At 44.7% G+C, this 13355-nt stretch overlaps 1 protein-coding gene across 3 annotated transcripts in view; it reads left to right on the top strand.

Annotated features, from left to right (window-relative positions):
• The window catches only part of LOC146813821 (calpain-1 catalytic subunit-like), a 701058-nt gene extending 687941 nt beyond the window's left edge, over positions 1-13117 (top strand). For all 3 annotated transcript variants that reach the window (XM_085610275.1, XM_085610277.1, XM_085610276.1), the window contains 3 exons: positions 9421-9537; positions 9804-9862; positions 11667-13117. In XM_085610275.1, the coding sequence (XP_085466401.1) occupies positions 9421-9537; positions 9804-9862; positions 11667-11693 (203 nt within the window). In that variant the 3' untranslated portion in view covers positions 11694-13117. The remainder of the gene's footprint in view (positions 1-9420; positions 9538-9803; positions 9863-11666) is intronic.
• Positions 13118-13355: the final 238 nt, after the last annotated feature.

Here is a 13355-nt window from a genome sequence, read left to right as displayed (position 1 = left end):
GCGATAGAGTTAGGAATGAGGCTCCTCGGACAATTTGACCTGGTGGCTACCATGTTAATGGGAAACCTTAAGGGTGATGCTTTGCAGTTCCAGGTTCGTAATGAACTGAAGCGAGTTGCTGAAGAAGATAAACCGCAGGAATTTGCGAAAATAATCGCTGAGGCATACCGGGATTTGGGTCGTAGCTCTTTAGGAGTTAAGCCTGTGATCAAAATTCCCGATCTAAAACAGCAGGGTAAGGCAGAAGCCTCTGGTAAGGACGACCGACCAAGTTTTCCAAAACAGAATTGGCGGTTTAAACAACAGGGAAAGCAGCAGCAACAGAAACAGGGCTCTCGGCCTGCTTCTCCCGTACAGTCAAGTAGTGAACGCACTTATGATCTGCGCGATCGTGCTACTATTAAGTCTCCTGATAGATTTCAGGTTTCTGAACAGCGTTCTCCTCGTTCTTCACAGGAAACATCGGCTACACAGTCCGGTGGCGGAGGCGGTGGCAAAGGTCGGGGTGCTCCACAACAGCGTGACCAATCCCGACAGACTGAGGGTAAAGGCAAGCAGGACGAATTTGCACGACAAAGACCCCCGTTTCAGAAGAAGAAAGTGGCGGCTCTGACGGCAAGGTATGCCTCAGATAGTGCGGACACAGCTTCGGAACCGGACATGGGCGCTGACGCTACTGGACAGCGCAGCGGAAATTACCATAGTCCGTCAAGCTCTGTGTCCATTTCTGGCGGTGACAGCAACTGATATATTGGTTACTGTTGAAACAGCTGACACCAGAGTGGCTCCCCCTGACAGACTTTATGAAATAGTCTTATTAATTGAGGGTGACATACAACGTACAATAAAAGGGATTTTTTGGGATAATCTGACCACCACCTATGATATCCTCCTAGCGGAGGCAGATTGGCCTCCAGCTTTCATTTTAGAGGCTCCTAGAGGGGAGGAGGTAATCCTCCCGTCCTTTGCGCACACAGTGCCTAAGGACCAAGCTGAAGTGTATGCTGGGGAGTGGGCGCTTGCGCTTGCGCCGGCGGTGTATCGTACTCAGGTGGGATGGGACCGATTGTCCCCCTGCCATGAGATTCCATTGCGGTCTATGCCCCAGCCTCAACCACAATATCCCATGCGTCGTGAAGCTAGACCCCACGTCGCGGCAATGCTTGAACAATTGGAATATCAGGGTGTTATTGAAACTTGTGTGTCCCCTATGAATAACCCTTTATTCACTGTAACGAAGCCTGACGGCTCGTACCGTTTAGTTTTGGATTACCGGCACCTAAATTCCCATTGCCGGACCTGCGCGGTACAAAATACACATAGCTCGGCTTTAGTCGACAGTCTCGTGGGTAAAAGGTTTAAAACAACACTTGACATTTCCAATGGCTTTTTTAGCCACAACCTGTCCACACTGAGTAGCCAGTGGGCGGCGTTTACTTCGGGCGGCAAACAAAAACAGTTTACAAGATTAGCCATGGGTTACAAAAATAGCCCTGGCGTCTTTTCTGCTCGCGTGGTTTCTCTCTTAGAAAGAATTGACCCGGATGCATACTCCTATGTTGACGATATCTATCTTACGGATGATGAGCTGATGCCACATCTGTCTCGAGTCGACAATATTATAGTGAGTTTTGCTGACTATGGCTACAAATTCAATTTTGCGAAGTCTCACATCGCAGAATATACGGTGTTGTTTTTGGGCTACGAGCGCAACAATGAAGGTAAGGGGTTAGCCCCCCACTTTCTGGAGAAGTGTGCATGCTTAAGTGCTCCTACGACACTGAAGAAATTACAATCTCTGCTGGGCTTTCTGAATTTCGGCCGTACGTACATTCCTGATTATGCCCAGCGTATCAAGCCGCTTTACGCCTTGGTACAACCTTCGTTTTCGAAGTCTAGCTAGAACACTCTGCAATTTTACAGTCTTTACAGGCTGACCTTCTTGCTTCACAATACTTGCTGACACGTGATAACCGCACTAACCTAGTAATAAGAATAGTACCAGGCACCGTGGGGTTCACGTATTTGACGTTTAATGAGGGCGATACAGTCCCCATTGCGTACAAATCCCACTTGTACACCTCTGCTGAATTACGTTTTTCCACGGTCGAAAAAGTTCTGACTGCTGTGCAGATGGCGATCCTCAAGGAACGCGCACTGTCGCATGGGAAACAGATTCTGGTTGTAACACCATATCCTGCCTTAGAGGCAGTGACTAAGGCAAGTGTACCAAATTCTAAAGCTTTGCATCCACGGTGGATACAATGGGCCACAACACTGACGTCGCCAGATGTCACTTACATCTTTGATGCCTCATTACAGACTCAAGAGTACTTGCAGTATGAATTCGTTCATCCGGCACCTCTGTCTTTGCGCCCGCTCGAAGAATACCATTGTGTCATATACACTGACGGGTCTGCGCAGCCCGCAATTGGATCAAAGCACGCTTATTCAGCGGCTTGCGCAATTGTCGTAGGTACATTCGTAAATGGTGAATTCCAATCTGATGCAGTGCATACGCAGTCATTGGGTGATTGTACCACGCAATTAGCGGAGCTTCGGGCTCTGGTGCTTGCACTGGAGTTTGCTGATCCCCGAGTCACTACTCTCATAGTGAGTGACTCCTTCTACTGTGTCCAGTCCTACAATGACAATTTACACTTCTGGTCTCAGAATGATTATCGAGACACGAAAGGTAGCACAATTAAGCATAAAACGCTTTGGGTTCGAGTGGCAGACTTTAAAGAACGTCTCCCTCTCGTGAATGTTATTCACACTCTTGGTCACCAACGACTTGGTGTCCATGCTGTCGGCAACAGCTTAGCTGACGAGGCAGCGAAAACAGCAGTGGCTACGTACTTAGTGGCAGCAGTTACAAGATCCAAAAGTAAGATTGATGATGACATCTTGGCAGCTATTGCTGCTACAGAGAAGGGAAGTGATTACCCGAAGGGTTTTCCCTCTCGTTATATTTATCATTTAAGTCCTGATAACGTCCCATTAGTGAGGATTAACGACGTTGGTGACAGAATTATTCCCAACGCGGACTGCAGACCAGCACTGATACTAGCTGCGCACGAGGGGTTGGCGTCAGCCCACGCCAGTGTGTCAGCTACAATATCTCTGCTACAACAACGTTACTGGTGGTTTGGTTTATATAAACAAGCGCGCGCATATGTTCTTGATTGTGACATTTGCCAACAGATTAAACCTTCTACTGTTGCGCGCCCACCACAGACACAGCTGTACATCTCTAATAAGCCATTTGGTTGTGTTTATTTAGATCACTGCGGTCCTTTTTCTTCTGATACTGCGTACAAGTATATCTTGGTTGCAGTGGATTCGTGCACACGTTTTCTTTGGGTATGGCCACAAAGGAGTGCTAACTCGCGGACTGTCATCAGGGATTTGCGTGTCTTTGTGGGAACTTTTGCGTGTGGTACCTTCCATTCTGATCAGGGCCCTGCGTTCGCCTCAAAGGCTTACAAGGAGGCTATGAGAAATTTGGGGGTCCTAGTCAAATTTTCGTCCCCCTACCGACCTGAGGGTAATAGTGTGGTGGAGCGAATGAACCGTGACTTAAAGCAATCATTGACGGCACGTGTTTTAGGCACAGGCCGGAACTGGCTAGCCCATTTGTATAACGTCCAACGTGCACTTAATAATCTCCCTAGAAGGTCTCTGGGTGGGCGGACCCCGTACATGATGCTCTTCGGAATCAGAATGTTTGTTCCAGACCTTGATGGTCTAGACATGGCGGCGTCGACCGCACCCTTTGACGTAGATGATCACTGTGCTGTTTTGCAGACTCTACAAGAAGCCAGAGACTCTCTTTCGAAAGAACACTTGCCCTCCACATCTGAAGCTGAGGTTCAGATTCCGGTAGTCGGCTGGCTACCCCGAGTTGGAGACCTGGTCCGTGAGAAGGTGGAGAACAAGAAGGAGTTCGGCCCCTCTTATCGTGCACCAGTTCCAGTGCTTGGAGTGCAGGGTACAAGAACAGTCATTTTACCTCCACTTCCTGGTCGCAAAGAAAACAGGTACATCTCTATTGACAATGTCAAACTTCAGCGAGTGGCCGATACTTCTTAGTATGACTCCGGCAGTTTCATGCCAGACGATGCAAAGAAATTCAATGTTGGTTCCTGCTTCTAACACCTTGTCTGATGTTGCCATCGAGATGCAATCAGTTACTGATCCCTTGCTGATACCACCGGCTGGTGGTTTGCCCGAAGAAACTGAGTATGCTTATCCTACACGTGGACCCTCGCCTGTTTTACAATCTACAGCACTTGGCCAGTCCCGTTTCTCCTTTGACACTAACTCTTTGCCCTCGACTCCCCCATCGAACATTGCTGTTTTTGTAAGCTGGTTTAAGAGACATTTTTTGATAGCCCCTTGGACATACATCTGGTTGCTGCTTTTCAGTATTTTTTTGTTTATGTCCATTGGATTTGTTATAGTTTTTTTCCGTTTGGTGGATGGCCACTATCTCAAAGAGAGATCGACAATTAGACTTATCAATGGAACTTTGGCCCCCCACTCCTCGTCCCACATCATGAAAAGGGACCAGACTTTTGTGAATATTACTGCCTGGCCCGTCATGGATGGAATCGCATGGGATGCTGTTAGATTTCAAATTCATGGGCCTACAGAGGTCATTAATGTACCTAATGTATTTCGTGTTTCTATGGGTGATGTAGTTAAACAGAACATACGTTCTGATGATTGGGATGCACACGCCATTGAGGCACTGTTTTCAGATTTGAAATATTATGCCGCTTTTGATGCTGAGGATTTGTATGAAAATGCGGCTAATTATGCAGAACAGTATTGTTTTCAACATTATGGCAATCACTTCCTGCATAAAGCGAATACATTTAGAAATTTTGTAAATTTTACCCAATGGGAACACTGTCCCACCCCCTCGTTTGGCAGTTCACATACATTAGTTGATAAGTATACTTATTTTACTGATTTCAGTGTTTCAGCCCCGGCATCCTTTTACTTTAAAGTTAAGCCTGAGTCTGCCTCCAAGGTTAGACTGACACACACCAAATTGCTTTATTCTAAGTCCTTTATGGATGAGTTGTCAATCAAAGGTTATGATCTATGGAAGGCTACTATTGATCTTAAGTCAGTTTGGGGTTCCAAACCGTGGCAGGTTCAGGGAACTGAAGCTTTACACCGTGCCTGTCTAGTACCAAATCATATGTTGTTTTTAAATTCAACCATCCTCCAAACCACCTGTTTCGGATTGGCCACTTCTAAAAAACTAAATTCGCCTTCTGTTGCCGGATCTGGGCGCTTACCCAAATTGGGATAACCACACAGATCTGTCCCTTCCTGCTTTGCAGTCATTAGTTTCTAATTCATCTTTCAATATTTCGAAATTTAGTAGTGAGGGATGGTTAATTTGGCAAAGCAGTTCTGATACCTGTCAACGTCGTTTTCTGGGACTGAAACCGGGGTATACTCAGGAACGCGTAGACCCACGGTTTGAGTCGTCACATACAGTAACTACGTACTCTGTAGGGAAATTATGTCAGTCCTGGCTGCGACATTCCACCTTGGCATCTTTCAAAGTTCATTTATCAAAATTACATGACAAAATAGATTTGAATGATTTTGTTAAAGGTCCTGTGGGTGGCAGATCCAAAAGATGGGCGTATGCTATTTACAACGAAGTATGGAAACTGTCGCAAATTGAGGCAGCTTCACGATTGAGAGCTATTGATCAGGCTAATATGGAAAAAGTATTAGCAGTTATTCATAACAGCATTAGCACTCTTTCTTCTCGAATTTATACATTAGATAATATTGTTTCTTCAATTGTTGATATTGTGCATGATGATATGTCTGTATTGTATCATGGTCAAAACCAATTGCGTTCTGGTATGCAGTTTGCATGGACATTACAAACATTGAAGGCAGGGAAGGTCCCTTGGGACTATCTGAATACAACATCTTTATTTCTTCCCTTTAACCTTACTGACAAACAGCAGTTCATGTCCATGAAAGATGCTTCATATTCCTTGTTACATATTGAAAAGTTGGAGCCGTTACCTTTCTCTGTAGCGGAAGTAGATTCAGCAGTGTGGTTATTACACGGATTGATAACTCTCCCGTTCGCCCTTTTTAAGTTTACCTCTTGTATGAAGCACTATGCTCTGGGTAGATATGAACAGCTGGGTACCGCTTTCATACATGAAGTCTGGTCCCTCCCCTTTACGTATAGATGTACAAGGGACGGTACTGAGGTTTATCTGAAGGGTGAGGAATGTACAACGACACCTGATCATTCTGTTGTATGTAGGCACATTCAGTTGTACGGTGCTTGTAATGTACACGCCCCGAATTTGGCATGCGTCCTCAAAGGTATCCCGGTACCAGTGATTACGCCATCTTTCACGCTGCTTGCAAACGGTAGTTATTTGATTTTAAATAATGAAGCTTGCTGCGGGATGTTAGTGGGAATCCCATATATAGTAACTGTATCGCAGAGAGTTGTCTGCTGCAATAATGTTCTGTTTCCTCCCCCGCATGGGAGGCTGGATGCTTCCATCTGGCCTTCGATTCCAACCTTGAAAGCAGAGTTCAACAAGATGAGCAGAATAAGAGCGCTATTGTCCCAAAAGGAGGTGCCATTGACTTCCTCCCGGGAAACATTTGTCCTTCACGTAGCAAATACGCGCACGGAGGTACAGGCGCTTTTGAATACTGACCTCCCCCTGCATTTTGGAGCTTTGATCCAAACAATTTTCAATGCCTCGTCCACGACTGGCCTGGCTCATTTTTTTAAACTTGTGGGCTCGGGCCTCGTGACCTCTTTCCAAACTATTTTTGGTGTGATTCCGGCATTTTTTAATTCTATTTTCTCGAGCGTCTTTGGAGGTGTCCCGTTAATTCTGGCGCTAGTGGCAGGTGTGCTACTTTTACTTTTCATCCTACGGAATGGCTGCTCTTTCTGTGCCACACGACAGCCTGTCCCGTCTGCAGCTTCTTCGTGACAGGATGCTTGAATACTATGGCGTCCTGCCATTGGCGACTTTGAGCCTGGCATATGGATTATCCTTCCGGTATTCCTACTTCACCTGCGTGCAACCTGTCTTCCACTGCCTAGATTGTCCCTTTGAATGGCCTATGGATTTGTGCTTAACCAACATGGTGTCTCCGGACCCGGATTATGATCGACTGATGAGGCCCTTAGTGTCTCACGAGTTCGCCTGTTCTGGTGTTCGGATTATGGCCTGCGGTGCGGCGCATGGTATCCTGGGTAATTTGGACATCGCGAGAGCGGCATATGACTTCTTGGATATGAGTTATTTGGAAGTACACGCTGGTTGCCCTCTGATGGTGCTAGAGGCTCCGCTAATGGAAGAACATGTATGTTCCTTTTCTTTGATTAACTGGATGGCTGAAACCTTCAGTGGCCGTGCCAATGATTTTCTGCTGGAAGCAGTGGCCACATATGCTGTATATACATTCATGGATTGAGTGAACTGTCGTCCACTGTGTTTTCCTCACGTGTCTTGAACAGTCCCTGTGCGTCTGCACTTCTGCCCGGTGAGGCGTTTTTTCATTTTTTTTCACCCCCCACTGCACGTTTGAGGTTTTTTGTTTTTTCTTTCCGCTTTTGGTTTTTTCATTCTCTGACTTTGCCTGAACTGACCCTTGTTTTTTAAGTTGAATACGCCTTGTTCTGCTCTGTCGCACTTGAACTCTGCGTTCTCTCTTTTCTTGCATACTAAGTAGTGCTTCGATCAAGGGGGCATGTAGTAAGGACTCCCTTAATACGTACATACATTGTTAAGTTAGCATAACCACGTTAGAGGTTAGAAAGCCATCTTGCTGCTTTTGCGCACGACACTGCGTTCACATGTTATTGCTTAAACAAACTGCTGACTCGAGTTTTGTCTCACACGAGAGCAATCTGTTGTTACCATCCCGAGCTCTGCGCAGCGACCTTGGTCTGCACATGATGTGACAAACAGTCTGAGTTGTTAGACAATGCATGTTTTCCACTCTAGGTTGATCGACCCACTATTTAGTCATAACACACGAGCAGCTGCAAATACCTGAAAGTTGGTGCTTTTAATATCACAGACATCATGTTTATTATTCAGACCGAAGACGAGCCTTCCTGCGAGAAGACTCCTGATGCTCCTGTGATGTGATTTCACTAAGCTGATCTTTGAGGTATGGGGTCCCCTATTCAAGCCTAAGAGACCTTCTACTAGTCTAATAATAATATTAGCTTTTTAGTAAGGGGAAGGTGGTAGTATCCACTGTCATTATAACATGATCACCCCTTTTATATTCTATGGTATTGTAACAATGTTGATGGTTTTGATTTTAATCATTTGTCTGCTTGTATTAGCCAAAGTACTGCATCTTAGGACACGTGGTCTATAAAAATAAACTCTTTTTATTTACACCGTGTCTCCGTTGATTATTGTTGTGGACTGATGTGAGAATAATATACGAACAGGTATTTCCGATTCCCACCATTACTGAGAGTATACTGAGTCGCTTGTTCTGGGTTGTCTTTTCATTGGGACCGCCGAGCTAAATCTCGGATAACGAATGGGACACTTATGCTAGCCGGATACTGGGTTCTGGGTTCTGAGGTGAGTTTCTGGTACACCACAATTCACTGAGGTCCTGGGGTTCTACGCATAGTTCTGTGTATAAGCAGAATCCCTGCAACACAATCATGGAAACACCAATCCATAACACATTTTACACAGAGAGCATATGCACTTTAGCACTGATTGGCAGTGGTAAAGTGCCCAGAGTCCTAAAACCAACAACAGCAGGTCAGGAAATAATCGGAGGAAGAAGTAAAAAGTTTAGGGATAACCCTGCAAAAACGGCCATCTCCAACAGATGGCCTCTGGATACCTAGTGGCATGATTCACCAGAACCAGGATGAACTTGTTGCATGAAGCAGTCTGGGGATCCATAGGCCGTACAATGTTGATGCCCACCCTCTCAAAGGGTGTGCCAATGATCAGCAGTGAGTTAAGGGGGGCCTTTAAGCTTCTGCCTGGTCTTCCCACCAGCCTGGCAGTTCACATAAGTCCTACAGAATGTGTCTGAGGAAGCCTTGAGTCTGGGCCAATAAAAGTGGGGGACGAGCCTTGCAAAGGTCTTGTGGTGGCCCAGGTGTCATGCCAGGGGTATATCGTGAGACAGCCCTTGTAGGAAGGCCCTGTAACATTGGGGGCCCTCTACCTAACAGACAGTCCACAGGCATGGCAGGGCTCATAGCAACTTTCAGAAGACCGGAACCCCTCCCCCACTCAAATGAAACCAGGGCCACAGGATAGTGGCTGCTGGAGGGGTTGCTTGAACCACATGGCGCTGAGGTTCCAGCTGATGCTGAGGTTAACCTAAACTTCCTTATCTGTTTTCCAGGGTTCAAGCTGAATAACAAAACCCTACAGGTGCTGGTGGCCCGTTACTCCAACACGGAGTTGAGGGTGGACTTTGATAACTTCGTCTGCTGCCTGGTGAAACTGGAGGCCATGTTCAGTGAGTGTTTTTTAGGATGTTCTACCGTGAGACTCAAAGGACACCCTTTATTCTGCTAACTCCCTTCTGATCTCTTCTTTGATGTGTCGTCTTCTAACACTGCTTCTGTATGCTTCTGTATTGTAATTCTTTATGGTTGAGGACCCTCTTGCCTTCTGTGCCCATATGGTTTGTATGCATCTCGGCTGTTGAGTCACTGTGCACAGGGTCGCTCAGACTGTTGACCTGGCTTACAATGAAACTAATTGTTGCCCTGTTTGCTTTAGGGTTCTTCAATTCAAAGGTCAAAGACATCAGTGAACTTTCCGCCATGGGCCTGGCCGAGGTGAGCTGCTCGGAGCACCCACTTCTATTTCCACTTTGAACAAAAGCACATGAAGGCAATGATAAGTGACACTAGGTGCCTAACTGTAGTAGGCAGAAATGGTTGTGTGTGCCTTTGTGTCAGACTTTCTCTGTGAAATGTCCAGGTGTGTCCACTGTAGGTCGAGGAAGGCTGGGTACATGCCATGTTTTCAGGATATCCACGTAGGATGAATTGGCATACATGGAGTCAAAGTGCATATACAGGTTAAATTCTCTGCACATTCGCAGCAGATGTGGCTACTAACGGAGCCCTTTTATAAACGATACTTAGAATATACATACAGGAAGAAGTCTGCACACATAGAGGAATCAGGTTCTGTTTAAGCATAACATAAGATCACAAAAGGATCCTGTAGATCATGAGCGCCCAGCATCTGTCCAGTAGCACTAGGTCCTTGCCAGACATTCACAACAGCGAATGTGAGTAAACACTAATTAAATTTTTACTATATCTATATTTCTTATAAGGACTTCCTGAAAATGTGGCATGGATTGGAATCTTCTGGACTTATGAGAAACAAGAAATTGACTCAAACGTAAAGAATATCAGGCTCTTATTCCTGTGCATTGTCAAAGTGTGATGTCTAGGAATCACTTACAGGCAGGGCCACCGGATTTATGTAGTAATAGAAAACCATATTGTGCGACAGGGTTGGCTAAATTATGCGGTAAGAAAAGACAAATTATGTGGCATAATATGACAACTTCTATTGCAGAATTATTGAGCTTTTTTAGAATTTTGACACAACATAATAATACATGGGAAAATGTTTCACCTTAGTAGCACCAGACTACAGCTTTTGTCAATGTAACAATAGCAGTTAACCTTTTCAACGGATCTGCCTTTTTGGCTTGGGTGGCTCTGACACGAGCCTTTATGTTGAGACTGTGTAAAGACAGCTACAGATAAGACTGTAGGCAGAGTTCAGGTTGCTTAGAAACACCCTGTTCCCTTTTTCTGTCAAGTTAATTCCATCACTTCTATACATTCCATGCGTGTCAAAACGTAGATTGTTGTTGAAGATAGTGCCCATGTTTATCTCTGAGGAAAGCAGAAACAATTTTATTTACATGTTTCCTGGTGTTGTCTGTCTTTGGACCACTTCTATTTCTGTCTTTGGAATATATTCGAGTACACCAAGACAGTGTGAGGGAAAAGTGACATCAGTTCTGCAAAAGTTTCTTTCATTAGGATTTCCAGCTTTACCCCAGTGAATGAGCCTAGGTCATTGCCACCACAGCGCACAATCATGATCACCTGCGGTACTTTTTTCTTTTTTCTTTGCATGTTTTGATTGATTTAAGCTACAAGTATCTCCACAACAAATCATCGTCTGGTGGAACATTTGGCAGACACTTCAGATCCTTATGCAGGAAATGCGGCAGCGGTACAATTGCAGAATTCAAGTAGCTCTGCATATATGACACAAAGATGAGGCACCTGATAATACCCAGTGACAATATTGAACAGAACCACCTTCCTAGACAAAGTATGAAGTCCACCATAGGTATAATCTCTCAGGCCATTGAGGTGTGATTGTGGTATTTGCCACCGTTCTGAACAAAGGAGGATTTACAATAGGCGAAGAGATCGCATCTTTGAAGAACATTATCAATCAGACAATGTAGATGGGGGTAGGACACAGTCACAGTGATTGCAAGTATTTAAAGGTTGCTCCATTATATTGTATCCTCTCCATTGGCCAGTGGTGGTGTGGTTGATGGTATACTGATCACATTTTGGTGTGTTTTTGCTTTCTCAGTGGCTGACGTTGACAATGAGTGGTTGAAAAGTAAGAAGCGGTCCACCTGCCAAGACCCCGCCCTGGGGCTGCCTCATCCTTTCTCCAAGTGCCTCCCTCCTCCTCCTGCAAACAAGAAGAGAAAAATAATCTTTGCAATATCATAACCAACATTTCTCTTTTCGCTTGTCTAATTCCGCCAAACTCCACCATCCTATAGAGAATGTTGCATACTTCTGTAGTGCTTTCACACTTTCTGTCGCCCCCGGTCCCTGTAGGGGGGAGGGAGCACAACCAAGCTCCCTACCCCAGGACATGGGGCCAGCTCACAATGTGAATTATATTGAGGGGCTCTGTACTGTAATCTGTCATTTGGAGGGTGGGAGGAATGAAGTGGAAGGAGATTTCATTTGGGGTAGGTGTAGAGTTAGTAGAGCCAAAAGGCTCTCGATGAATAATGTCACTTACAGCTGTCAGTAATAAATAATTGCATGTTTTATTCACAAGCTGGATGGTTGCCTAAAATTACTGTACTCAATTAGCAAGACCTGCACCCAAGGTGAGAACACCTAACATAACAGGTTGCTTTTGCTTTGATGGGCTCCCTCTAGTGGCTGGAAGACCTCGTAGCGTGCACGAGCACTGGAGTCTTTTCTCAGCGTGGCTTCAAACCAAAATGGAGTCCTCTTTTTCTTCTATGTTTGATGGAATTGTCATCGGTGACGCTGGAACTAGGGGTGCAGGAGGTGCTGCAGCCCCTTCTAAAACCTGAAGGAATTTATATAGAGAATAAATAATAAATGGATCCTTCGAATGTGTTTTCTTATAGCAGTATTTGTTGTGTTTTCAAAAATAGACTTTGACATAGTGGGGTGTTATTACTGGTTAGCACCCCCATGCTAACATTCGTCCCAGCACCTATGGGAATGCACACTAAGCTACGCTTCACTTACTAACACTTTTTACACCTCGGGAAATACCCTTTGTCTTAGAAAGAGTTGGCTGTGGTGACATCAGCTGCCATATACCTAACGCAGATGAAGTGAGAATGCCACTTCATATGACACTTTTTAATGATGCACTGTGTAGTTCTAGGCAGACTTTGTACACTGCCTGTTGCATGTCTAGCAGTTTGACAGAATTCTGAGCTCAATAAAAGTTTGAACGTACTTCTTTATTGTCATTAAAAGTTTGTTTCTGGCTGAGCCCCATGAAAAATGTAAATCTTAACAATACAAATTTTAACAGATGCAGTCTCCTACAAATATACAAATACATATTTTTTACGAATAACAGTATGTCATGAAATTTACTAGAGCATAAATAGTCATTCAGAATTTCACAATACACATAATTTCAGCATTCATAGGCACACCTAACACAAAATAACCATTCTATAATCCTACCTTTGTGATAAAAGGATTTAGCACATTAAAGTGTTTGTTAAAAATAAATCAAACTGTTTCTAGATCAAATAGTTTTTAGACTACATTGTGTATAGATATATGTATATGTGTGTGTGTGTATTTGTAGCATGTATTGCTGTAGATACTATGCCTGGGCCAAAATTCCGTTCCGTTCGTGGAAATTGCGATAATTTGGCATTTTCGCGTTCCGCGGAAAGCGCGAAAATGTCAAAATTTCCGCATTCCGCAGCTTAGCGATAATTTGTTTCTTGCTCGCGCTGTAAAATAATACATTCTCGCGTGC

This window comes from Triturus cristatus, chromosome 6 (genome assembly GCF_964204655.1).
Source record: "Triturus cristatus chromosome 6, aTriCri1.1, whole genome shotgun sequence".
Taxonomy (NCBI): Eukaryota; Metazoa; Chordata; class Amphibia; order Caudata; family Salamandridae; genus Triturus; species Triturus cristatus.
The sequence above is the reverse complement of the archived record's forward strand: the minus strand, read 5'-3'. Positions and strand labels throughout refer to the sequence as shown.